The 20905-nt window shown below is 40.3% G+C and overlaps 7 protein-coding genes, 1 long non-coding RNA gene and 1 other non-coding gene across 9 annotated transcripts in view; 1 reads left to right on the top strand and 8 right to left on the bottom strand.

Annotated features, from left to right (window-relative positions):
• Positions 1-3823, bottom strand: part of LOC124342213 — an 82470-nt gene extending 78647 nt beyond the window's left edge. The window contains exons 1-4 of the mRNA XM_046795176.1: positions 3729-3823; positions 2144-2274; positions 1991-2077; positions 1869-1922 (exon numbers count right to left, since the gene is read on the bottom strand). Of these exons, the coding sequence (XP_046651132.1) occupies positions 1869-1922; positions 1991-2077; positions 2144-2239 (237 nt within the window). The 5' untranslated portion in view covers positions 2240-2274; positions 3729-3823. The remainder of the gene's footprint in view (positions 1-1868; positions 1923-1990; positions 2078-2143; positions 2275-3728) is intronic.
• On the bottom strand, positions 224-1786 carry LOC124342920. The gene is made up of 3 exons (XR_006918965.1): positions 1631-1786; positions 1275-1527; positions 224-869 (listed from the first exon to the last, which is right to left on the bottom strand). It is a non-coding gene; the product is annotated as an uncharacterized LOC124342920 (long non-coding RNA).
• Positions 2700-4641, top strand: LOC124342872 (putative ferric-chelate reductase 1). The gene is made up of 5 exons (XM_046796075.1): positions 2700-3883; positions 3949-4015; positions 4082-4191; positions 4260-4354; positions 4441-4641. The coding sequence occupies exons 1-5, from the start codon at positions 3707-3709 to the stop codon at positions 4517-4519; spliced, it is 528 nt and encodes a 175-aa protein (XP_046652031.1). The 5' UTR covers positions 2700-3706; the 3' UTR covers positions 4520-4641.
• A 928-nt stretch (positions 4642-5569) lies between these two features.
• Positions 5570-10723, bottom strand: LOC124342211 (angiotensin-converting enzyme-like). The gene is made up of 14 exons (XM_046795175.1): positions 10610-10723; positions 9378-9440; positions 8395-8504; positions 8164-8335; positions 7943-8101; positions 7781-7877; positions 7571-7714; positions 7221-7510; positions 6865-7159; positions 6750-6804; positions 6501-6692; positions 6335-6433; positions 6113-6253; positions 5570-6041 (listed from the first exon to the last, which is right to left on the bottom strand). The coding sequence occupies exons 1-14, from the start codon at positions 10721-10723 to the stop codon at positions 5867-5869; spliced, it is 2106 nt and encodes a 701-aa protein (XP_046651131.1). The 3' UTR covers positions 5570-5866.
• A 1509-nt stretch (positions 10724-12232) lies between these two features.
• On the bottom strand, positions 12233-13309 carry LOC124342863 (putative defense protein 3). The gene is made up of 5 exons (XM_046796064.1): positions 13292-13309; positions 12968-13228; positions 12653-12823; positions 12456-12547; positions 12233-12380 (listed from the first exon to the last, which is right to left on the bottom strand). Exons 2-5 carry the CDS (start codon positions 13211-13213, stop codon positions 12311-12313), a joined length of 579 nt encoding a protein of 192 aa, XP_046652020.1. The 5' UTR covers positions 13214-13228; positions 13292-13309; the 3' UTR covers positions 12233-12310.
• A 389-nt stretch (positions 13310-13698) lies between these two features.
• Trnat-cgu lies at positions 13699-13792 on the bottom strand. Its single transcript has 2 exons — positions 13757-13792; positions 13699-13734 (listed from the first exon to the last, which is right to left on the bottom strand). It is a non-coding gene; the product is annotated as a tRNA-Thr (tRNA).
• A 73-nt stretch (positions 13793-13865) lies between these two features.
• LOC124342869 (putative defense protein 3) lies at positions 13866-14850 on the bottom strand. Its single transcript, XM_046796071.1, has 5 exons — positions 14570-14850; positions 14419-14488; positions 14233-14342; positions 14076-14167; positions 13866-13992 (listed from the first exon to the last, which is right to left on the bottom strand). Exons 1-5 carry the CDS (start codon positions 14762-14764, stop codon positions 13923-13925), a joined length of 537 nt encoding a protein of 178 aa, XP_046652027.1. The 5' UTR covers positions 14765-14850; the 3' UTR covers positions 13866-13922.
• A 1259-nt stretch (positions 14851-16109) lies between these two features.
• On the bottom strand, positions 16110-18309 carry LOC124342831 (putative defense protein 3). The gene is made up of 7 exons (XM_046796016.1): positions 18013-18309; positions 17809-17914; positions 17605-17717; positions 17434-17525; positions 17280-17343; positions 16830-16880; positions 16110-16695 (listed from the first exon to the last, which is right to left on the bottom strand). Exons 1-7 carry the CDS (start codon positions 18208-18210, stop codon positions 16594-16596), a joined length of 726 nt encoding a protein of 241 aa, XP_046651972.1. The 5' UTR covers positions 18211-18309; the 3' UTR covers positions 16110-16593.
• A 926-nt stretch (positions 18310-19235) lies between these two features.
• Positions 19236-20264, bottom strand: LOC124342850. Its single transcript, XM_046796038.1, has 2 exons — positions 19734-20264; positions 19236-19662 (listed from the first exon to the last, which is right to left on the bottom strand). The coding sequence occupies exons 1-2, from the start codon at positions 20135-20137 to the stop codon at positions 19446-19448; spliced, it is 621 nt and encodes a 206-aa protein (XP_046651994.1). The 5' UTR covers positions 20138-20264; the 3' UTR covers positions 19236-19445.
• Positions 20265-20905: the final 641 nt, after the last annotated feature.

The raw sequence follows: 20905 nt of genomic DNA, 5'->3' as shown, positions 1-20905 counted from the left end.
CTACATGAGATTGTTGAACTAGTAATTTTTTAACCGTCTGACGCAATTTCCGTGAAAACAAACGTATCATTTTTTTGTCGAATTGGTTGGCGGAGAACTTGCTAAAAAACCTCGTACAAAAAAAATTGTTTCGAACCGGACGCTTTGTTTAATAAATTGTTTATTTTGTAAATATTCCATATTTGTTATTTTTCCATGTTATTTCACCATATTATTTAAACAATTATTTATCAAAAAATAATCTTTACATATTACAGATATTTGTGGGGAAATGTGGGTTTAAGGAATAGATGTTTGTGGAAGTTATGGGGTTTAAGGAAAGGATGTTGGTGGATGTTATGAGGTTTGAGAAATAGATATGGTTATACAGGTAGGTATATGAATGTGATAGACAAAGGATTTTATTTCTACCTTATTAAAACAAACCACGACTTCTTCTTGGTAATGAAAATCAATTGCTCCCCCCCCCCCAATCTCCTCCTCGCTGGTTACCCAATCGCGAAGATATGTTTATTATTTGTTCAACGTAAAAGTTCCCGTATTACTATTTTTTGTCATTCTCAACATAAAAACGGTTAACTTCATAGACGCAAATAGCAATTAAACAAAATACTGGATGTAACTTATGTAGCACAACACCAGCGATTCAACACCAAGGAACTTTTCTGTTCCTTTTTCAACATATAAACGGTTAACTGCATAGACACAAATAACAATTAAAACTGAATATAACTTTTGTGGACAACACCAGCAGTCCGGCACCAAGGAACAGCAACAACATAACTCGATGCAAAAAATCTTTCACCAGTATAGGCTGCAACAACATATGCCATATTGGACAGCAACATCACTGCTTCGTAAACATAAACCTATGACCAAAATGAAATTAATGTTTGATCAATGGAAATTTTGTATAAAATTAAAAAAAATCACTTCAAATGGAGTTCACCCAAATATTCTATGGCAACACTAACTGATAACTAAAGTTTAAACAAAAATTTACATGAAACTAGATTATTCATTAAAGATTTCAATAAAAATTAATTTGAAATTTGAAGTGCTCTGCAGCGAAACAAAAACATTCTTCAACAGTATCTGCCTATCTTGTTAACCAATTCCCCTTAAACAATCCATAACTCAATTTACATATGATCAAAGGAAAGAGCTGTTGACATGATGAAATCCCCAAATGTTAAAATTAAATCATGTAAGCAATTATAGTAGTCCAAGCATGATACTTCCCAAGTCATAACTTATAATTTTTATCAAATTACTATTTCAAGGAGTCTTCTTGCAGTTCTACTAGATGTCCAACATTTCGGCAACCACAATGCAGCATGATCCAGCGTCAACTCAGATATAGCTGATCCCAGAAGACTTGAAGCATGGGACTCTCCCACACTCCAGGACAACATCAGCACCAAAGACTGCATGCAACAGCTCAATTTAATCACACCTTTCACTGGATGACTGCAACAAATCCATGCGCACATTAGACTGCAACAAGGAAGCGCAGACTTCACCTGGCTATTGAAAAACAAAAACAAGTTACTAACAAGGAACAGAATCTCATGTGACATAACAAATCAACAGAAGTATGAAGTTAAACTATGCAATCTCTCAGAATTACCTTGATAAATCTTACAAAGGAATTTGTAGTTGTAAAGTTTTCCAACTTGAAAATAACAAATGTAATCCACATTTCCATAATGGTCTTAACTCATAATTGCAACAGAGAAGCAAAGGGGTCTACTCTCTAGTCATTTACTAAATCTGTAGCAATCAACTATCAGTTGAATGCAAAATAATAAAAAACAAAAAAAACACAAGATTTCCCAAGTTACAACCAATAATATCAATCAAATTACCAATTCAAGAAGTATTCCTGCAGTTACACTTGGGATAGCACCAGCTCGATAAACTGCATGCAGAAGCTGTAACTCAACCATGACTCGATCACACCTTTCACCAGCTGGCTGCAACAAAATCACATTAATGATGCTACAGCCATGAAGCTCAGACTTTGTCGTGTTCTAAATTCCTGCAACAGTTGAGCAAAGGGATCTCCATTTCCGACCTGAAAATAAAATAATAAAAGTAAAACCTATAGTATTATTGCAGGGAGATTGATCAACAAAATTACTTTACTAGCTCTGAAGTGTTTCTGCACGAGATGAGACGTACAGCTAACAATGGCCGACATTTCGGCAAAATGGACAGCAGTTTCGACCCACGTCATCACATTTGGCCAAGTGAAATTATATGCCAGATTGCCTGAAATTCAGACAGAGACGTCAAAGATTAATTAAATTTAAGAAATCCAAACTAGCATTACCAATTACATTTAATGGCTAAAAAATTAAAAATGTAGATCGACACCAATCAACTTGGAAGACACTTTCATGTCAGCGTCTCGGAAACAACAAACAAAAAACAATTGACAATGTTTCTTCCTCACGAAGACACTCGCGCCACCTGGCGGATGGTAGGACAATCCGCCGTTATGGCGACCGTAGAACTCCACCGACAATAGAACCCCAATATTTTAAATTGTAAAGTATGCGACAGTAGAACTCCAAAGACATAAGATGATAACTCCTGTTTTAAACATTATTAAAAATACCCGACAATAGAACTCCAGTGCCCGACAGTAGAACTCCACTACGCGACAATAGAACTCCAATCAATTCTTTCGGCAGAATTTCTTGTGACTTAAATTTATAGTTTAATTACTTGATTAAGCATTTGCCCAGGCATGAATTGGTTTACTTTGGGGGACAAATCAGAATACACCCATGTGAACAATTTAGATAAAGAGTCAACTCAGTCAAGTCAGTTTGGTTCGGACCGTCCCTGCTTGTTTCATTAGGGGTGTAGTATTTTTGTAAATTGTAATCTTTTCAGTTTTGAACACAAGAGTTTTGTTTTCTTGGGGTACAGGACTACCTTTGTTCAAACACGGGATATTTTCTGGGTCAAAGTACGTACTGTCAGCGTTTGTCACTATACACATGTTTGTCTTGCGCTCGATTGTTGCCAGTTCAGGCGGCAGTCTGTGATGTGTATTTGTTGATCAAATTCAAGTGTATCGAAAGTCGAATCCAACAAAAATAAACAAGTAATTAATATCAAAATTTGGTCACACGAAAAACAGAAAGGAATGAAATTCCTTAGGTCTATTATAGATCAAAATGAGCACCACTTTTAAATTAAATGCTGATGCGTAATCAGGCCTCAAATTGACGTGGTCTACGTGCCTGTCCCTCCCTGTCCACGAATCAATGCCATTTCGTTCACCTCAGAAGTCAGCTTTTGTCACGCCACCGACAAATACCGACACAAACATACATCATTAGCGGAACTACAATAAGCGTCATTCATATGACCAGCAGTCCAGCATTATGATTAGTTAAAAAAAAAACGTTTCTATTAGCCACCGATTTAGCAGATTAAAACAGAAGAACGAAAGTTTAAAAGTTTCTAAACTTTGGACTGGTAATTCCTGACACATCGTCCACTAAAATAAAAATTTATATTTTAAACAATGCCTCTGTTGTCACTGGATCAATTCAATACAGTACATGCTGTAAGGTATGCTGCATCTTTCCTGCTTCTTGTATAAAAGCAGGGGATGCCAAACGTATTGTCACACTTTGACTATTAGATTCATTCGAGACGATTGTTTTCCTAAAGTAAATCCTTCGAAATGAATTGTCGAATCAACTTACTACTTGCATTAAGTGTGCAATTCGTGTGTCTCGTTTCTGTTCTGGAAGCCTATTCAAATGGAGATCTGACTGCCGCCTGCTCCACCATGGCTCCCGTGCACGACGGGACTGCTCCTAGTACCGATCCTTGCCCTTATGAAACGGTCCCATCACAGGTAACTAATACCACATCAATCATTTATTATAAAAAATAACAACAATCTTTGCTATGCATTTCCAGACGACGATCGTTCAAGGAGGAAGTCTCACCATCACATTACGAAATATCACAACAACTTCCTTCAAAGGTGAACTGTATATGGAAACAAAATGTCATTACTCTAATTGCACTAACTTTCAGTGGTATGATTAAGGTAACATGACAATGGCCTTCGATGCCTCCAAATCGGACGAGGCTGGACCAGTCGGAACGTTTGGTATGCCGACTGACGGCCAGATATTGAGCTGCCCCGATGGTGTAAATGTATGTCTGAATTTCACTGCATGCGTACCTGTATTTAATTTCTAAAGCAAATAATTTGGGTTACGCAGAATACTATTTCTCACCAAGACAACAACAGTATCAAGAAGTTCGTGCAGGCCATCTGGACGGCACCGGTTGATTTTGTCGGCTCTGTCGTCTTCAAGTAAAATTAACTTTAAATTATTCATAGTTAAAGAGAGAGGGGGAGTCAAATGCATGTTATTTAAACAAATTTAATTGTAATTTTAGGACGACATTTGTGCGAGGAGAAGCTATTTACTGGGTGAAGGAACCATCAACGGAAAATGTCGCAGTAACAACTTTTTAGTTTAGTTGTTAACACTTTGACTGAGTTTTGACAATTTTGTAGTTGGCATAATGCACATGCTTTAGTGTAAACAAACTTAACGAAAGCTTACTAGGGAATGCATTACAAAGTGCTATTCGAAACGTTCTAAGTGCTTTTTTAAAACAACGGCTACTGTTATTGTGAATTGCATTGCATTGGGATTTGATGGTGATTGGCAACTAAGTACCTGCTGTTTCGTATTCAAGGTACACACTGTGAAGATTCGAATCGAAGAAGGGGCTGTATTCGCTGCGCTAGCTTCATCAAAGGATTCTTAACTGAACTACAAGTAACTCTGAGGATTGCGATTAAATTTTCGGGACATTGCGTAGCACCACATCTACTACATGTTTTATCTTTTATTCTTCTTGCCCTTGATGGAACACAGGCCAACGTCGGAAGAATTCCTATTTTGAGCAGAGCACTTTCTTTAGTTGTTGCAAATAACAGTCGGCAGTTTCACAGTTAATTCAGAATTGTAAACAAAAGAGCACATCCCATAAGCTCAATAGATATAGGTAGATAGTTAGAAGTTATAAAATGAAATAAGCAGCAAAGTCACAAAGTGAGAGGGAACGTGAAATTGTGAAAAACAAATGTGAGTGAATGAAGCCTAACCTGTTTCATGACTCATCGGCGGCATTTGTCGGTTCCTTATCAAGAGCAACTTGCGTCATTTGAGATCTGTAAAACACGAAAGGATACCGATCGCAGGTGCTCAGCGCCGAAGAATAAGTCCCACGTTAGGACCTCATACCTCTTGCCTGCGAAAGTTTTCTTATTTACGAGCTAAAAAGAAAGACGTAACAAGTTATAATAACAAGCACCTTTTTAGGTAATTAAGCAAGAATATTAGCTGAGGATAACGATAACTACCTGAAAGTAATATTATCATTGGGAAGAAACATATAATAAATAAAAAATAATAATACATTACATATACCAGACTCTCTCTAGCGGTAAGCTAAATGGTCCTCGACTTGTTTGTCTGAAGGTCACCTGAGTTATTACTGGAAAAAAAAACTTCGCTGTAGTTCACCTGTCTATTATTTGGATGACACTCCAATTCAAAGTTCAGATGTCCACACAAAGTTCTATTACAACGCAATACAGAAATCCTGTCAAATAAAAATCTATTCCGGCATCTTAACAAAACCAGTTTGCTTTTTAGATCGATACATTCCGGTAAAAAAAAAACTTGGTTACATAGGTCACTTCAAATTTTGCAAAATGTGACGCTTAATACTTAATACGTCAATGCAATTGAGGTGAACAGTTAACGGATTTTTGGGGTAACATTTTCAACTCAGTTTCCATAACCAAGTATTACTGATCTGAATCCCATCCGACAGGTTCGCCAAGTTCCTTGTTCTTGGCTATCAGCCACACCTCCAGGGGCTTAAAATATTCACGGAAAGCGCTGGCGTCCATGCGATCTTGTCCCGTGACGGCTCGCATCGCTTCTGGCCAAGGTCGGGAAGCTCCCATAGCCAACATCGCTCTTGTATTTTTGAGCAGAAGAGGTAATATTGAGAATCAGTTAGAAGGGAAGAGAAAAAGAGAAAAATTTACCCTAATTTGGCTCCTGCTTCTTTGTTCTTGTAGAAGTCGCACTCGTGAAGTGGTTGGGATGGATTGTGGGGATCATATTGTCCGGCTGTCATGCACAGGGATTTGTAAAACTGGAACTGGATAACGAAACTCACAAAATACCTGCACTCACGGATTTAAAACAAATTTAATTACTAGAACCCAAGTCTTGTTAATGGAACATTGCTGAAATTATCACAATACCGAATGTACTCGACGTTGGCTGCAATGTGATACTTTGCTCCGGGATCGAAATCATTTTCGGATCTTGTTACTGGCGATCTGATGCCTTGGTACTTCTCACTTTATTAAAGAGGAGATATAAAAGCAATTGCAAAAAAAAAAAAAATAAAAAAAATAAAAAACTAACCGAAGCTTCCACCAATGACCATTGTAATCGGTCGATTTAACGGACCCGTCAAACACATCCCAGCGCCACTTGTCCATGATGTACGCAAATGGGAAAAAGGCGATTTTTTCCAAAGCTGTCGCCAATAGGTAATTGATGGTCGCTTCCTGATCTTGGGGTGTTGATTTGTCTAATAATCCTATTTCCTTAAGACTGAAAGAAACTAGGTTAATCATTTATTCGTCTTGGGACAATTGGATCAAATCTTACTGTTTGGTGGTCTGGACAGAGAGGGCTAGAGAATCGCCTACAGCTTCGTGAAAACCTGTCAAATAATAAGTTGTAATTTAAAAATTCAAAAATCTATGAAAATGAGACAATTTACCAGAATTGGCTCCTTCCCTGTAGACTAGCGGAAGATTTTTGTACTGTAAAAAGTACTGGATGTGTCCCATTTCGTGATGGACGACAATAAAGTCCTCCATGGTGACCTTGGTGCATTGCTTGATCCTGAAATCCTTGCCGTTGCAAAAGTCCCAAGCAGAAGCGTGACACACCATTTCCTTACCCACCAGTTTCTCGATGATGGATCCGCTCCAAAATTCGGGCGGAGTCGGCAGCAAACCCATCGAGGTGAAGAATTCTTCCGACATTTCAAACATTTTCTTTGGGGTGTAGCCCTAAGTGAAAAACCAAGTTTTGTAGCTTTGCTTTCCTGGAATATTCAACGAGGACTCTTACTTGCTTCAACATTTCAGGAGTGACATCGATTGAAGTTTTCCCTGGATATGGCGTAACCAAGTCGTCGATATTGCCCCACGTTTGGCCCCACATGTTGCCCAGAAGATGTGCGGGTATGGGTTGATTTTTGGGGACCTTGTCTTCTCCGTAATGAGCTCGGAGTTTGGCCCGGACGTAGGCGTGAAGTTGAAGGTAAAACGGTCTGATGGTCTGCCACAGTCCCTCGATATCTTCCTTGAATGTGTCCGACTCATAATTCCGTAGCCAATAAGCTCCCGTGTCGCTGAAATCTGTAAACAAAATTATAAAGCATTGGCGACAACAACAAATTGCATTTGAACGTAACATACTATTCATTCGAGCGGCTTCGTTGCTGAGTTCGACGAATTTTTCATAATGATCCCGCATTTTACCGCCACTCTGTTCGTGCCACTGCTGCCAAACATGTTTCAACTCGTCAAAGTTGCGACTTTTGCTCATTTTCTCCGTAATTTCTAAAATGGGAAAAGGGGGAAGTTTTTAATCGCTGTGCTCTACTTACTTAACCTATGTCTTGATACCAGGGTCGAGATTTATTCCGCAATCGCCCGGATTGGTGAAGGAACAGATTTTGGCCGTGCTGTAAATCTTCTCCATGGCGTCAATTGTTTTGCGGTACTAGTGAAACCAAAACGATGACCTCCCATCAATAAATAAAATTTATTTTGAAGTGCCAATTTTACCTGCGTTAGTTTACCCTCTGGGAGGGCAGAAGGACCCAAAACAGATAAGAGTTTAAATTTGCGTTTCAAATCGGGGTCAGTGAACGGTTTCCAATTGAAACTGGTGATATTCTTCCAAGCTTCTTTCTCAAAACGAGCGGCAACTAAACTTTGCTCCAACTGCGGTATCAATAGAAAGGTATTACGTAAAGTCGAGATTCATTAGCGAAATAAAGAAATACTTTGAGTTGTTCGTTCTCGTCGGTGATGTCCGAAGCGAATCTCCACTCCGCAACGTTGGTCTTGTAACACATTTCGGAAGATTTATCATTGTGGGCTGACAGATATTCCCTAGCAAGGGCTTCGTCTTCCACGATTGTCCTTTTTGACCGTAGCACCGCATACTCACCAGTCCTAGAACAAAAATATCGTCCAACTTAAACTACTCGTTATTAACTCAAAATTCGACTTACAGTTGGTCTGTCTTGAGATCACGGGCATAATTAAAACTGGCACAGCAGCAAATGACGACGAACGCAGTGAAACGCAGTGAAACGCATTCTGACGACTGACCACCAGCGAACTGTGAACGAAATGGAACAAACTGTTGACTTAAGTAATAGCGAATATTGTTAACGGTACTACTACCAGTTCAAACGTGAATCAGCACAGTAACAGACAGGTTTCCAAATGAGAAGAAAAAGGTTTTGGGATGCTACGGAGCGGGTCATCGCCGTGATATTGGGAAAAACTATTGATAATTAGTAGCCCTCGAGTGATTTCAAAAACGCCCCTGTCACGATAATGTTCCTAGATAGCCTGCTTGGGGATGGTTCATTTCAAGTTCAGCAGTTCAACAACCTCACAAATAGATCTCCTTGCCATAAACACTCAGGGAACGAGAATGAACTGGTGAACACACGGGAAGGAGGAAATGTACCGTCAACATCACAAAATCTTGTTGCTATACGCCAAACTGACTATTAATTCAAAGTAAAACAGACGCCCGGTTTTGAAGGTGGTAACACACCAGCAGTTGTTTGAATAGCACACATAAAAATATAATTTAAAACAAAAGGTAATAGGAAAGAAAAGGTTGCGTGACGCGATCTTACCTAAAGAAGGGGTATAACCATTCACCTGCGGGCACGTTACTACAAAAAAATAATGCTCTTCTGTCTTTATTTTTTAAAAAAGAATAAACTTGCTGTTTTGATATACGTTACGTTACAAGCAGTCTTTAAACGAAGACCTCGCCATCTGGTCCGCTCGGTAGATATTGTTGGTGCATCAGCAGGGAAACGTCCGATCGGAATTAAATGAAATTGTTATTCTCCATTGACTTAGGCATAATTGAAATAGCCTTAAGAGATAATTAATACCGAAATCAATTAAATTTTTGTGTGGGGAATTCGGGATTACCTTGTAAGAAATTAGAAAATTGAGTTCAAATTACCGTTAATTCTGAATTTTCCGGTTTTTCTTGTGTTTCCAATTTTTCCGGTTTACCCTTCCAAACCTGCAATATAAACAAACGGCACTTTTTTAAGCTATTGAACGAATCGAAGAAGGGGCTATATGTGCTGCGCTAGCTTCAACATAGATTTCTTAACTTAACGTACAGTAACTCTGATTTTCGTAACTCTGACGATTCAGATGAAATTGTCGGGTGTTTGATCTTTTTTTCTCTTTGCCCTTGTTGGAACACAGACCTACGTAGAAAGAGTTCCCTTTTTGAGGAAAGTACTTTCTTTGGTTGTTGACAGCCAGTTTAACACTCAATTTGAAATAGTAAACAAAAGAGCACACCCCAAGATCTCAATAGATACAGATAGATAGTTAGGAGCTATTAAATCAAATGAGAAGCAAAGTGAAACGGAACGTGAGTTTGTGAAACACAAATGTGAGTGAATGAGGCTTCACCTGTTACTTGACTAATCGTTGGTATTGTCTTCCACATCAAGAACAACTTGCGTTTCTAAAGATCTGTAAAAGACAGTACCAATCGCAGATGCTCCGCTTGCCGAAAAATAAATCTCTAAGACTTCATTCCTCTAGAGCTCGCCAAGGATTTCTAATTTATGACAGCTAAAAGACGTACTAAGTTAGCAAGAGTATTTACTAAGGATATGTTAACTACTAAAATACAAAATGGGGAAGGACCACCTTGCTCTCCGGCTTTCAACAGCTGGTGGTACTCCGACACGAGCTATTTTCATAGCTGCAACCAGTTCCTATGAATTTCTTTCAGGATTATAGCGTTCGACAAAGTCCAAATTCATTTTGGCAGAAGCTCCTCCAAGGCCTGAAGGTTTGAAGTAAATCGGCACGCGAATGCCAAGTGCTCGTAACAGGATCGTAAGCGTTTACATAGGCACTATGACCCAACGCGTCCGAACTATTTTCTCGTCCACCAACGGCATACAGCATTCCACCTATTTAAAAATGACAGTTGATATTTTTGGCGCATTTAAATTGTTTGTTTTTTCTTACGTAGAGAACCTCCTCTCTGGCCCGAAAGAGATTTAGGTAAAGGTGGGAGTGTTAGCCACTTGTTTTCGCTGATTGAGAAGGAAATGGGGCCATCCGACCGCAATTATCGGTTAATGAGGTGGAACGAATTCCATAATCAAGACATAAAAGAATAATTAGAAAGTTATAGTGTACACGAATTCTCGCAATCCTTACTTGTTTTTCACAACTGGATTCTTCATAGGTGGGGGTATTACACTGCATTTCCAAGGCTTTAGACTTGCTGTTTTGGAACTTGGTGACAGTATAACAATGCCTTGGCATAGCCATATAGAAGCACATTTTCGGATGTCAACCATTCCTTTTTCATACACTGACTGACTGACACTAATGCAGACTGTGAAACACTCCAGGCCTCTTGCTTTTAGCACAGAGATTGAAAATCCAAGACAGGTAAAATAATCGGTGAAATAATCCATCCATCTCACACTTCTTCTGCCGGTGTAATCTGGGCATCCTAGATTCCTGGGCTTCCTGGGCTTTTCAATATTACTCCTTTGTTCCAACCACGTGTTGGGACGACATCCATAAATAACACAGGGTACTACGATTGGGAAATCGACATTTAAAATTTCGCACGAACGCACTAGTTTGGCAAATGCCCATTGCAATCAAGCTATGAATAAAATTGCTTTAACATTTGTACAGCGCTAGGTGCTATGCAACCTCAACCATGAAGCCTCGACCTCAACGGCAAGGAAGGTGCTGGATGGATGGCTCCATGGCTGCTCTCTTTCTCTCACGTCTCAACTCATCACACGATCTCAGCTGATCTCAGTGTCAGGCTGTCAGCGATCCTAGCAGTGCAGACGAACTTCAGTGAAAAGTGGTAGTAAGCAGCGTTGCAAATTTTAAAAAGGTTGACGGCGCCTAAAAGTAAAAGAAACCGAAGGCGAAGGAGAAAGAAAACAAAGAATGTTACAAATTTTATCATGTATTGACAGCCTGATGCTTGAATCACTAATCAACCCGGATGTCTGATATTAATAAGAGAAAAAGAAAATGTGCAGGGATGTAGCAGCAAGCTAAGTTTTTGTGAAGAAATTTGTTTTGTCATGCTTACTTGCTTAGTTTTCTCTTTTCTGCTAATGGATATATCGTTATATCGTCTAATAATAGAGAAGAGAACGTTACAAAGTCCCATTCTATTTTCAGTTCTCGTGCTAATATAGCTGTGAATTAATGGCGCGTTATCTACTTGCCTCCTAAAGTCAATATGGTAGCCTAATCTACGTCCCAATCACTCAAACAACGTATTCTTTTGGTGCAAATAATTACTGCGTACACCTCTAGATTTTTTATTGAAATATTTTTCTTACACGAAAATATGCTGGTAGCTGATAGTTCTAGTTGCTATAGCTACTTTCTCGAACATTGCAATGCAAACATGCAGCATCAGGGAAAACTAACCAATTATTGGTATAATTTTTCACACAAGTACGACCATGAAATCTATTTCAATGGACATATATGGGACGTTGCCATGGGAGCAAATTGTTTTACGAAAAAAGAAACTTTAGATTACAATATAGTACATTTGTACTGATAATCCCAACAAAACTAAAGTAAAAAAAAAATATGACCGTGTTAATTGATTTTAGTACAGAGTTTAATACAACAAGTTGCAACCAGATAGTGATGGATCGATGATCTGGTTTAATAACTAAACGATTAATACGTGTTTGGTAATTAACCGATTAAAATATCGCATCTTTTCGCAGGGTTTTGTACGTACTACGGTGCACAAAACTGAACCGACATGAAAGAAATACGAGAGAGTTCAGCTTTATAAATGAAATTTATTTTCTCTACAGTGCACTTTCAAACTTTGACACCGACAACTATAACTGTACGTATTTAGGCGACAGTAATCAGGGCCGATTCAGTAGCGACCCAGAAAGTGGCAACGTCTTGTACAAAGGAGGTCCTGCAGATATCAAACAAATATGCTGTGTTACACCAAGAACAATAACGCAAATTGATTAGAAAAATCTTATCATACTTGATCAAAACGGTTCCGACGAATCCGGCAGGTGCGGTCCAGTCCATAGTCACGGTAGTCTTGTCAAGATTGTCGATGTGAGTTGCAGCGTTCTGTTCAAAACACGCAGCATTACATCAGTCACCGCAAATGTTTTCAAATTCATCAATCGAATTTGAGTTTAATAATGGTTTACAAAAATTATTCTCGGCTCTTACCATGGGTGTGGGTCCTGTTCGGCAATCGAGGGTTTGGCCGGAGCTAATGGCTGAGAAGGCGCCGATGGGTGCTACTTGGTTGTCGTTGTCGAAGGCAATAACAAGGAAACCTTTGAATGGACCTGAACCGGTCAGCGTCAAAGTGATGGTAGAGCCTTGGGCAATTGAAGTCTGTCCGCCAACAGGGAAATTATAGAAAGACAAGACATTTTCTTTAGCTTGAAAGTAACAATGGAAGTCAGCAGCATACGATTATAATTATATCAAATCAATCGCAACAGAATGACGAATGGCTTCAGAAATGAAAATACGAACCGACGAAGGTGTAGTGCCAAAGGGAGAGGTGGTGTTCTGGGGGCCGACACCGTGTTGCGGTGTCATGTCTGCGCAGGCAATAAGAGGAGCGCCGGTGGGTGTTCCTTGAACGAGGTTACCGTTCAGGGCCAGGAAAAGGCTCAGCGACAAGCAAACGTACTTGAACATGTTTGAAGCAGATAGTTTCGATGGAGAACAATCAAGTTGAAAGGCTGGAAGAGGAAGTAGAGGATAGACAGGTAGCATGTTCTATTATATAGGCTAATGACGCGCTGGCTAAGATTTAGTACACGGTCTATCTCTCTGATTAAGGCGTCAACTTACTTCTGTTTGAATTTCCCAATCGTTTTGTTTCCCATGTGACGGTTTACATAAAATAAATAAAAAAATAAATACTCTGTTATACTTTGAACCAAATGAAACTAGGTTCCCTTTGTCATCGTGAGGCCAGCAAAATGCTTTATCGGCCAGTTCGTGCCTGGTCATTAGGACATTGTGTGCATAAGTTACCCACAAACAACAAGACAGCTTGAATGTTGATCCAAGCATCGTCCAAGCTGTAAAAGATTATTAACAATCAGATTTTATAGATATCAACCTTATCTACAAGCGGATTCAGTACTCATTTTGGGGTAAGATAGTGATGTTATGTAAATGAATGAAACCAACTAAAATACTGCTGTTGCAAGCTAACAATACCAATACCAATATTGAATTTCTCATTTATTTACTGCCTACTGAGAGGATTGATCTCTCGACCTTTGGTTATCTATTTATATTTATACTTATGACGAGACCAACGCCCTACCACTGAGCTAAGAAGGCGGCCAAATCATACGTTAATACAAATACTAAGTTAATAAACGAATTGAAAATAAGACAATAGATTACTGTTCATATTTATAAAATAGAATGTTGTATTTTCTTTTTCCAGTATAAAACCAACAGATTTTAATTAAACGAAGGTGACGGGGGCCGACGGGGTAGCTACCCAAAAGATACCACCATTTTCAGCATAGGTTGTCCTGTGTAACAATCAATAAGGGCAAAGGTTGTTTTTACTCCGATAAGCTAAACGAAATATCAAGTGAGAAATCCATTAATATACTTGAATAAAACAGTTCCGACAAATTGCGCAGGAGCGGTCCAGTCCACAGTTACGGAAGTCTTGTTGTCGCTATTGCTATGAGTGGCAGCGTTCTGTCGACAATACATGAGCATTAAAGAAACATTTCTAATGATCCTTTTTTTAAATATTTCTGTACCTTGGGAGACCCTCCTGGGCAGTCAATAATTTGTCCATTGCTGATTGACGAAAAGGATCCAATGGGTCCTTCTGTATGATTGGCGTTGTTAAAGCCCATGATAAGAAAACCTTTAAAAGATAAATCATGTCAATATGCGCGTGTTAAAAAGTAAAATGTCTCTCGAATTTCAGATCAAACTTTCACCTTTGAATGCGATGCCAGTTTTAACCGGAGCCAACGTCAATGTAATTGTGGAATCATTACCAGCCGAAGTCTATTCATCAGAAAACAAAATCAAAACATTTAGGCTAATCAAGAATTCTAAAATGAAATTCAAACTGAGAAAAATACCAACCACTGAGGGTGTCGTCACGAAGGGGGAAGCACTGGTCTGAGCATCGACGTGATGGTCTGGCACCATGTCAACACAGGCCTGCACAGGTGAGCCACTCGAAGATCCGTGGACGGCGATTTTGTTGCCGTTCAGAGTCAAGAAAAGAACCAAAGTCGTCAGACAGATGCGCTTGAAAATCTTCTGGGAACCCGACATTTCGGTGAGTATTTGATTGAGCACCGACTTGTCGAAGTGACAACAGCAGAGGATGGAGGAGAACTCGTTGTTTTGCCAAGCCAACGCTTGGGGTTTTTATAGTTCAACGCGGAAGAATTATTCCAGCGCGACCCACTTTCCAGCAGCCAATCCATATTCATGCACAGTGAGAAAGCGAAATCGGTTCGGCCAGTCATCCACTCCCACCGACAAGCAATTGGCCCGAGGTGATGGCGCAATCCAAGTGAAATTTAAATTCTAAACAACGCTTTCACGCTTCCGCATTGTCATTTTTCATGGAAGTCGAATTTGATGAGTGTTCTTGAAACCGTATTATGAGATGCCGGTATACATGTGTTATTGCTTATTGGGGGGCTATTAAATTTATTGTTGTTGTTAATGGCAATATAGATCAAGGGCGAAATGAGTTGCCTCCGCGCGATACAATCAATCTGCATCAACTGATAGGTACTATGTAGATGGCCATGGTTTTGTAATGAATGGATATAATACATTTCGGAAACCTTGGTGTTGGTCCTGAGTCATTGAGTGGGACAGCATTTACATACCGGAAGTCATTTACTTCTTCCGGTGTCTTGTTCAGCCTCGGAGTCCAAGGATTTATTATGCAAACAAAAAAAATCTATTTTTAGGATTAGTTATTTTTAGTTGGCCATGAGTTAAATTTGAATTCCAAATATTTCTTGATAAAGAAAAACATAACTAAAATAACATTAAATTGTTTGCTGGAGAAGGAATAAACATCACACTCAGCTATAGACTAAACAACAAAACTTCCATACGCGTTTGAACAAAACGTTTCCGCGCGAAAGAATCCAGATGGTGAACGCGGTTCAATCCACAGTTGATTGACGTCTTGCTATATCTCATGTGGGTTGCGGTGTTGATAATGGTTAGCTTTCTCCGTGTTAGATAATAATTGAGTGCGTATAGAGAGCATTGCGACATCTATGCGTGCATTTACTAACACGTTGGGAACACTCAGATTTTGGCAAATTTTGGTTGAACTGATCGTTTTTTTTCAACTCGAAAGATATAAAAAGTCGTAATGAATCCGATTTTGTGTTGAAGTCATTCGGACCGTGCCAAGATTTTTTATTTGATTTGATTCGTTCAGTATACTCTCTCCCAGTAAGCCTCAACTAGTGTCTAGTGTATAGTTTTATCAATTATAACCCGATTAATTATCACCAGTTATTTTTAAGTCTCACTGTGGACTAATGTCCATTTTCAATATTTATTTTACCGACAACTGTTGTTGTAAACCAGAGGCGCCCAGACACTCATTTTCCCGCACGTCTTGTTTATTTTTGATCACGTTATTGCCGTCTTTGATTAGGTGGTACACGTCTTCAAGGTCTCGATTAGACTTGACGCACAAAGCCAATCGTTATCGACCCCAAGTGATGGAAAACACCGGTCCTGTTTGAACTAGTAATCAAATGGAAGACACTGCTAGTCGCCTGTCAAGACAGACACATCAGACATGTTGGCCTGTATCACCAAGCTTGGCGCCGGTGCTCATTTCCACATCAGAGTTGACAAGTCCCGCGGCCCGGTTGCCCGGTTGGTTATTTTATCTTCATTCTATCTGACTTGGTGCTGCCGGTATACAAATACATGGGCCACATAGAGACGAAAACAAGAGAGCTAACTAAACTATTTGGGTAAAAATATACCCCATTAAATTATTAGGTAATATTAGAGGGGAATAAGAACATGCATTGAAGACGTCTACATTCCAGAGAAAATCATGTATAATAAGGGTATAAGGGGATTGAAGCACAGGAGAAATGCCAATGCTAATTTTACACTAGGAAAGGTGTAGATGCCAAGGCGATGGCAAAAATGGTCATCACCCAACTTCCACTCAAGTGTCCTGCCGAGGCTGGGGTAGTCGTTGGCTCCGTCTAGAAATTCGGGAAATCGGGAATCGTGTGTTATTCAATTTCATTTCAATTGAATTAACTGATTGTTCTGACACATATTGCGTGGAACAAATCATCTTATTTATTTTTAATGGTTTCAGTAACGATGTACTTACGACGGTGGTCGTGGCCGGTGTAGTAGTCGTTGTTGTCGCTGGCTCGGTTGTTGTCGCTGGCTCGGTTGTTGTCGCTGGCTCGGTTGTTGTCGCTGGCTCGGTTGTTGTCGCTAGCTCGGTTGTTGTCGCTGGCTCGGTTGTTGTCGCTGGCTCGGTTGTTGTCGCTGGCTCGGTTGTTGTCGCTGGCTCGGTTGTTGTCGCTGGCTCGGTTGTTGTCGCTAGCTCGGTTGTTGTCGCTGGCTCGGTTGTTGTCGCTGGCTCGGTTGTTGTCGCTGGCTCGGTTGTTGTCGCTAGCTCGGTTGTTGTCGCTGGCTCGGTTGTTGTCGCTGGCTCGGTTGTTGTCGCTGGCTCGGTTGTTGTCGCTAGCTCGGTTGTTGTCGCTGGCTCGGTTGTTGTCGCGGACTCGGTTGTTGTTTCTGGCTCAGTTGTTGTTCCTTCCGTTGCGATTCCAACGTGAACGATTTCTGATGGCACTTTAGCCCATATCGTGGCGATATTCATAGTGAAAGAACCCCTAACGTGTAATTAATATTTGTTAGTGAGATACTCTATCGTTGGAAATTCCGTTGATTTAAAGATGAGACTATATTTGAATATTTGTTACCTGAAAATGACAGATCCCTCCCAATCCTCGGGAGGTGTCCACACTACCTCGACGGTTGGCTTAAAATTAGCGTTGACGTGTGTGACGGCACTCTATAGACGCATAACCAAGTGCACGCATACAAGATTATAGACAGATGAAATAGCAATATAATTATTTCTAATGTTCGACCTTTATCAAGTCGAAGCAATCCAGGAATTGTCCTTTCGTAGGATTGACTTCCGTAAAATAACCGATCGGTCCGGCAGTCTCGTTGTCTGCATCGAACGCCATCAGGAGGTAGCCTTTTATTATCAGAGAACCGCGTTGATTGAATTATAATATTATAAGGGCAATTAAAACCCCGTCATCTTTCAAATACGGTAAGCTAAATACCTGTAAAATATCCAGGGATTTCTGGGCCGCGTTTGACTTCAGTGTCTAGAAAGCCTGGCTTGAGTGACAGAGTAACAGTGAGGCTTTCGTCATTCGTTATCTCCATCTGCGTTATGATCAAATCAATTTATTTTGACGTCTAATTAACAGGTTGACAAAGCTTCGATTTAATTACTGATCGAATAGATATAAAAATTAGTTTGCCTGATCAAAAGTGATGCCGAAGGGACAAGTCTCCACTGGCTGGGACGGGAAAACGGCGTGAATGGCTCCCATGTCTTGGCAAGAGGACAGCGGAGCGCCGTGCGAGTCTGCGTCCACTCCGCCCATGGCCCATGTCGCCATAACGGCAACGACGGCAACGACGAAAACGGCTCGATTTTTCAATTGATTCCGTTCCATATTTCAAAGAGTGTAACAGTGGTGGCTGGACGAAGATCAGACAGTTCTCAAGCTGGGCCCCCGACTGATGGAGTCTTCTCACACAATGTAAAGTCATATAGAACTTGATAGTCATCTGCTGATTATTATACGATCGGATCGATATTTTCCCGTACCAATCGCTATAAAGCTTGTGTCCGTTATTTGCTTTTCCAAAAGCGTCGACTGGCAAATGGCGTTCGTCCCTTTTCATTTTCAATTTATCACCCAGCAGGAATAAAGATGATGGGAAAAGGGGGCGACTCCCAAATGTATATAGAAAGAAAACAACAACAAGTGTCGTCACGATATTATCGTTATGGGTAGACGGGGAATGAAGATCAAATCCAAATTCAAACAAAATGTTGTTGGTTTTTTATTTTATCTCACAATACAGTACGTAAATCCTACTTGATCAGACGTCTGCACGAAATGAAAAGACGTCTCAACTTTATCTTAAGAAAATACATTAATAATAACACCTTGTGACGCATTAGCGAGGCAAAATATAAGAGAGCAGTGAGATGGGATCAACTGTTGCCGGGATGTCTGTGGCAGACCCATTCAAATTGCTGCATCAATTATTATAAAGCGGCACATAGTCAAATATCTACGTAAGGTCTAAATAAGTAGTCTACATCACTTATCTCCAATTTAGTCAAGACTCAGTCACTCAGACTGTTTATACTTATAGCCAGTGGTAGTCTTTTAAAATTGACTATTTAATGATGCAGTCTGGCTGTCCTAAGAGACTTGACTGATTGCCCGTTTACACCGACTGGTTTCAGATAAAAGTGTCCCGTCTGTTTGGTTTACACTTGCACAGCATCAAACAAGCATCTTGCAAGATAAACGGATTCGACAACTGATTTGGTCGCGTCCATTTCTTCATCGCAAAATTCAATTCAAATTGGGCCAGTTATTTTTATAAAATAAAGATCTCCACCAGGCCTAAAGGCCCAGTCTCTTTCCACTTGTTCAAAGGAGGTTATTAGACATTTCATTGTTTGATCTCATGTGTATTTTATTTCCAATTCCATCTATTGAACTACATTTATCTGTTAATGTGAATAAGTATATAAATATTAATTTAATTTAATATGTCATTTTGCTGATTCAATTTCAACTGAAATGCAAAACTATATGATAGCGTCCTGCATTCCAACCCCAACGACATTTTTAGAAATTGGGTTACAGCCGAAAAAGAACGCGGGAAATTAACCGCAAGTGCGGAAAGCGGAAGTGCTACTGCAAATGGCGACGAGAACGGAAGTCGAGGTGGAAGTCGAGGTGGCTGTGACGGTGGATGTGGCGAACGCCATCAAGAATCGGCCGCCACGTACGTCCTCGGGCGCATTGAATCCGGGCTCGATCACAACCGGAACGGACGTCATTTGACGAGCAACACGGGCCGGTTCCACTTGATTCTCGATCCTATCATTCAATTCCAATTTAAAAGGTAGGAATTAATTTCTTTTACACCTGAATGAATTGTGATTTCATACTCTTTAGGTTTTGGCAGAAATGCTGTGCCTTCTTCGCTTTCCGGCTCGTTGTCGTCGTAATAAAGTCCCCGTCCGGGTTTGTTGACTTCCTGGAAAATGTCACGACGGCGTCGTCCTGGAACGCAGGCCAACAGTGCGGCCGTCGTGGTGGTGCAGGTCGTCACGGTTACTGCCATCGAGGTCGTGGTGACAGTGGAGAGGGTCAGCGTGACAGTGGCGATGAAGAAACGGCCATCGACGTCCTCCGGTCCTACCTGCTCGGCCATCGACGGATAAGGATATCCGCCACTGTTGCGGAAGTAAGTCGGGCTGAGATAGTTGTAATTATAGTAAGGCTCAGGCTCGGCCAGAACGGCGGCCGACCAGCAACAGGACAGCAACAGAGCGACGATTGCCAAGCGCATCTTTGTTTAATTTCTCTTGAGAACTTTGAGGATATCGCTCAATGGCAGTGGAACAAGTTGGAGTGCAGAAAATCCAATGAAGCCTCTTCCTTTTTATACGGAATTCGGATAAAGCTGGATACAAAGACTGCTGCATCCTCGACAGCCTCTGGACGATTGATTTCTGTCACTCTTGATGATGGGCAGTTGTGCTACCGACGTAATTGGTATGCACTTTGACGTGTGTAGCGTGCATTATATAGGGAACATGATAGCTATGTTATTTGAATCACGCAGCCTCCAGCACTTCTTCTCCAATGCAAATTAACTCGTTTCATCTGCATTTTTCCAAGAGAGAAGATGAAGGCGGTGAACTGGTCATCCCGTGAGAAAAAATCATCGTGAACTCTACAGCAGAGACAGAATGCCGCGGAATCAAAAGATGACACGAAGCGACCGCCCATTCATGTCAACGACAAGACATCAGAGCCAAAAGGCATTTGAAATTAAATTTCCCGCCTTCGTTTTCCCCCATTATTCTTATTCTTATTTATTCAGCACATTTGGAAATTCAAATTACATTTTGGCTATCGTGAGAAATGGGATGAAACATAATTTCATTTAGTTCTGTCAAGTTGAGATGATGCGCTTTTGCACGCGCGTCAAGTTTCTCTTACCTTTATTATTATTGTTCCGACTTGTCTTCACATTAACATTTGTCGTTTTTCTACCATTTTTGTCCAGCAGATTTAAAATGCTGAATCATGGTTGCTGGGTAAACCTACCTAC

The sequence above is a fragment of the Daphnia pulicaria genome, chromosome 6 (assembly GCF_021234035.1).
Source record: "Daphnia pulicaria isolate SC F1-1A chromosome 6, SC_F0-13Bv2, whole genome shotgun sequence".
Lineage (NCBI taxonomy): Eukaryota > Metazoa > Arthropoda > Branchiopoda > Diplostraca > Daphniidae > Daphnia > Daphnia pulicaria.
This window is presented reverse-complemented; position numbering and strand designations above follow the sequence as displayed.

Bases quoted from the DNA above. Each gene is read 5' to 3' on its own strand.
- LOC124342872 (XM_046796075.1), top strand. From the start codon at position 3,707: ATGAATTGTCGAATCAACTTACTACTTGCATTAAGTGTGCAATTCGTG. The intron at 3,884-3,948 runs GTAACTAATACC...ATGCATTTCCAG, and splicing joins ATGAAACGGTCCCATCACAG to ACGACGATCGTTCAAGGAGG. The intron at 4,355-4,440 runs GTAAAATTAACT...TTGTAATTTTAG, and splicing joins GTCGGCTCTGTCGTCTTCAA to GACGACATTTGTGCGAGGAG.
- LOC124342869 (XM_046796071.1), bottom strand. From the start codon at position 14,764: ATGTCGGGTTCCCAGAAGATTTTCAAGCGCATCTGTCTGACGACTTTG. The intron at 14,489-14,569 runs GTTGGTATTTTT...TCTGATGAATAG, and splicing joins TCGTGACGACACCCTCAGTG to ACTTCGGCTGGTAATGATTC. The intron at 14,168-14,232 runs GTACAGAAATAT...TATTGTCGACAG, and splicing joins GCCCAGGAGGGTCTCCCAAG to AACGCTGCCACTCATAGCAA.
- LOC124342831 (XM_046796016.1), bottom strand. From the start codon at position 18,210: ATGGAACGGAATCAATTGAAAAATCGAGCCGTTTTCGTCGTTGCCGTC. The intron at 17,526-17,604 runs GTCGAACATTAG...ATGCGTCTATAG, and splicing joins ATTGCTTCGACTTGATAAAG to AGTGCCGTCACACACGTCAA. The intron at 16,881-17,279 runs GGAATCGCAACG...GAGCCAGCGACA, and splicing joins CATCAGAAATCGTTCACGTT to ACAACCGAGCCAGCGACAAC.
- LOC124342863 (XM_046796064.1), bottom strand. From the start codon at position 13,213: ATGCTACCTGTCTATCCTCTACTTCCTCTTCCAGCCTTTCAACTTGAT. The intron at 12,824-12,967 runs GTTCGTATTTTC...GTTGGCGGACAG, and splicing joins TTGGCACTACACCTTCGTCG to ACTTCAATTGCCCAAGGCTC. The intron at 12,381-12,455 runs GTATGATAAGAT...TGATATCTGCAG, and splicing joins GTCGGAACCGTTTTGATCAA to GACCTCCTTTGTACAAGACG.
- LOC124342850 (XM_046796038.1), bottom strand. From the start codon at position 20,137: ATGCGCTTGGCAATCGTCGCTCTGTTGCTGTCCTGTTGCTGGTCGGCC. The intron at 19,663-19,733 runs GTATGAAATCAC...ATTGAATGATAG, and splicing joins TTTCTGCCAAAACCTAAAGA to GATCGAGAATCAAGTGGAAC.
- LOC124342211 (XM_046795175.1), bottom strand. From the start codon at position 10,723: ATGGCTATGCCAAGGCATTGTTATACTGTCACCAAGTTCCAAAACAGC. The intron at 7,715-7,780 runs GTATCAAGACAT...TTCCCATTTTAG, and splicing joins CGGAATAAATCTCGACCCTG to AAATTACGGAGAAAATGAGC. The intron at 6,254-6,334 runs GTATTGTGATAA...CCGTGAGTGCAG, and splicing joins GCCAACGTCGAGTACATTCG to GTATTTTGTGAGTTTCGTTA.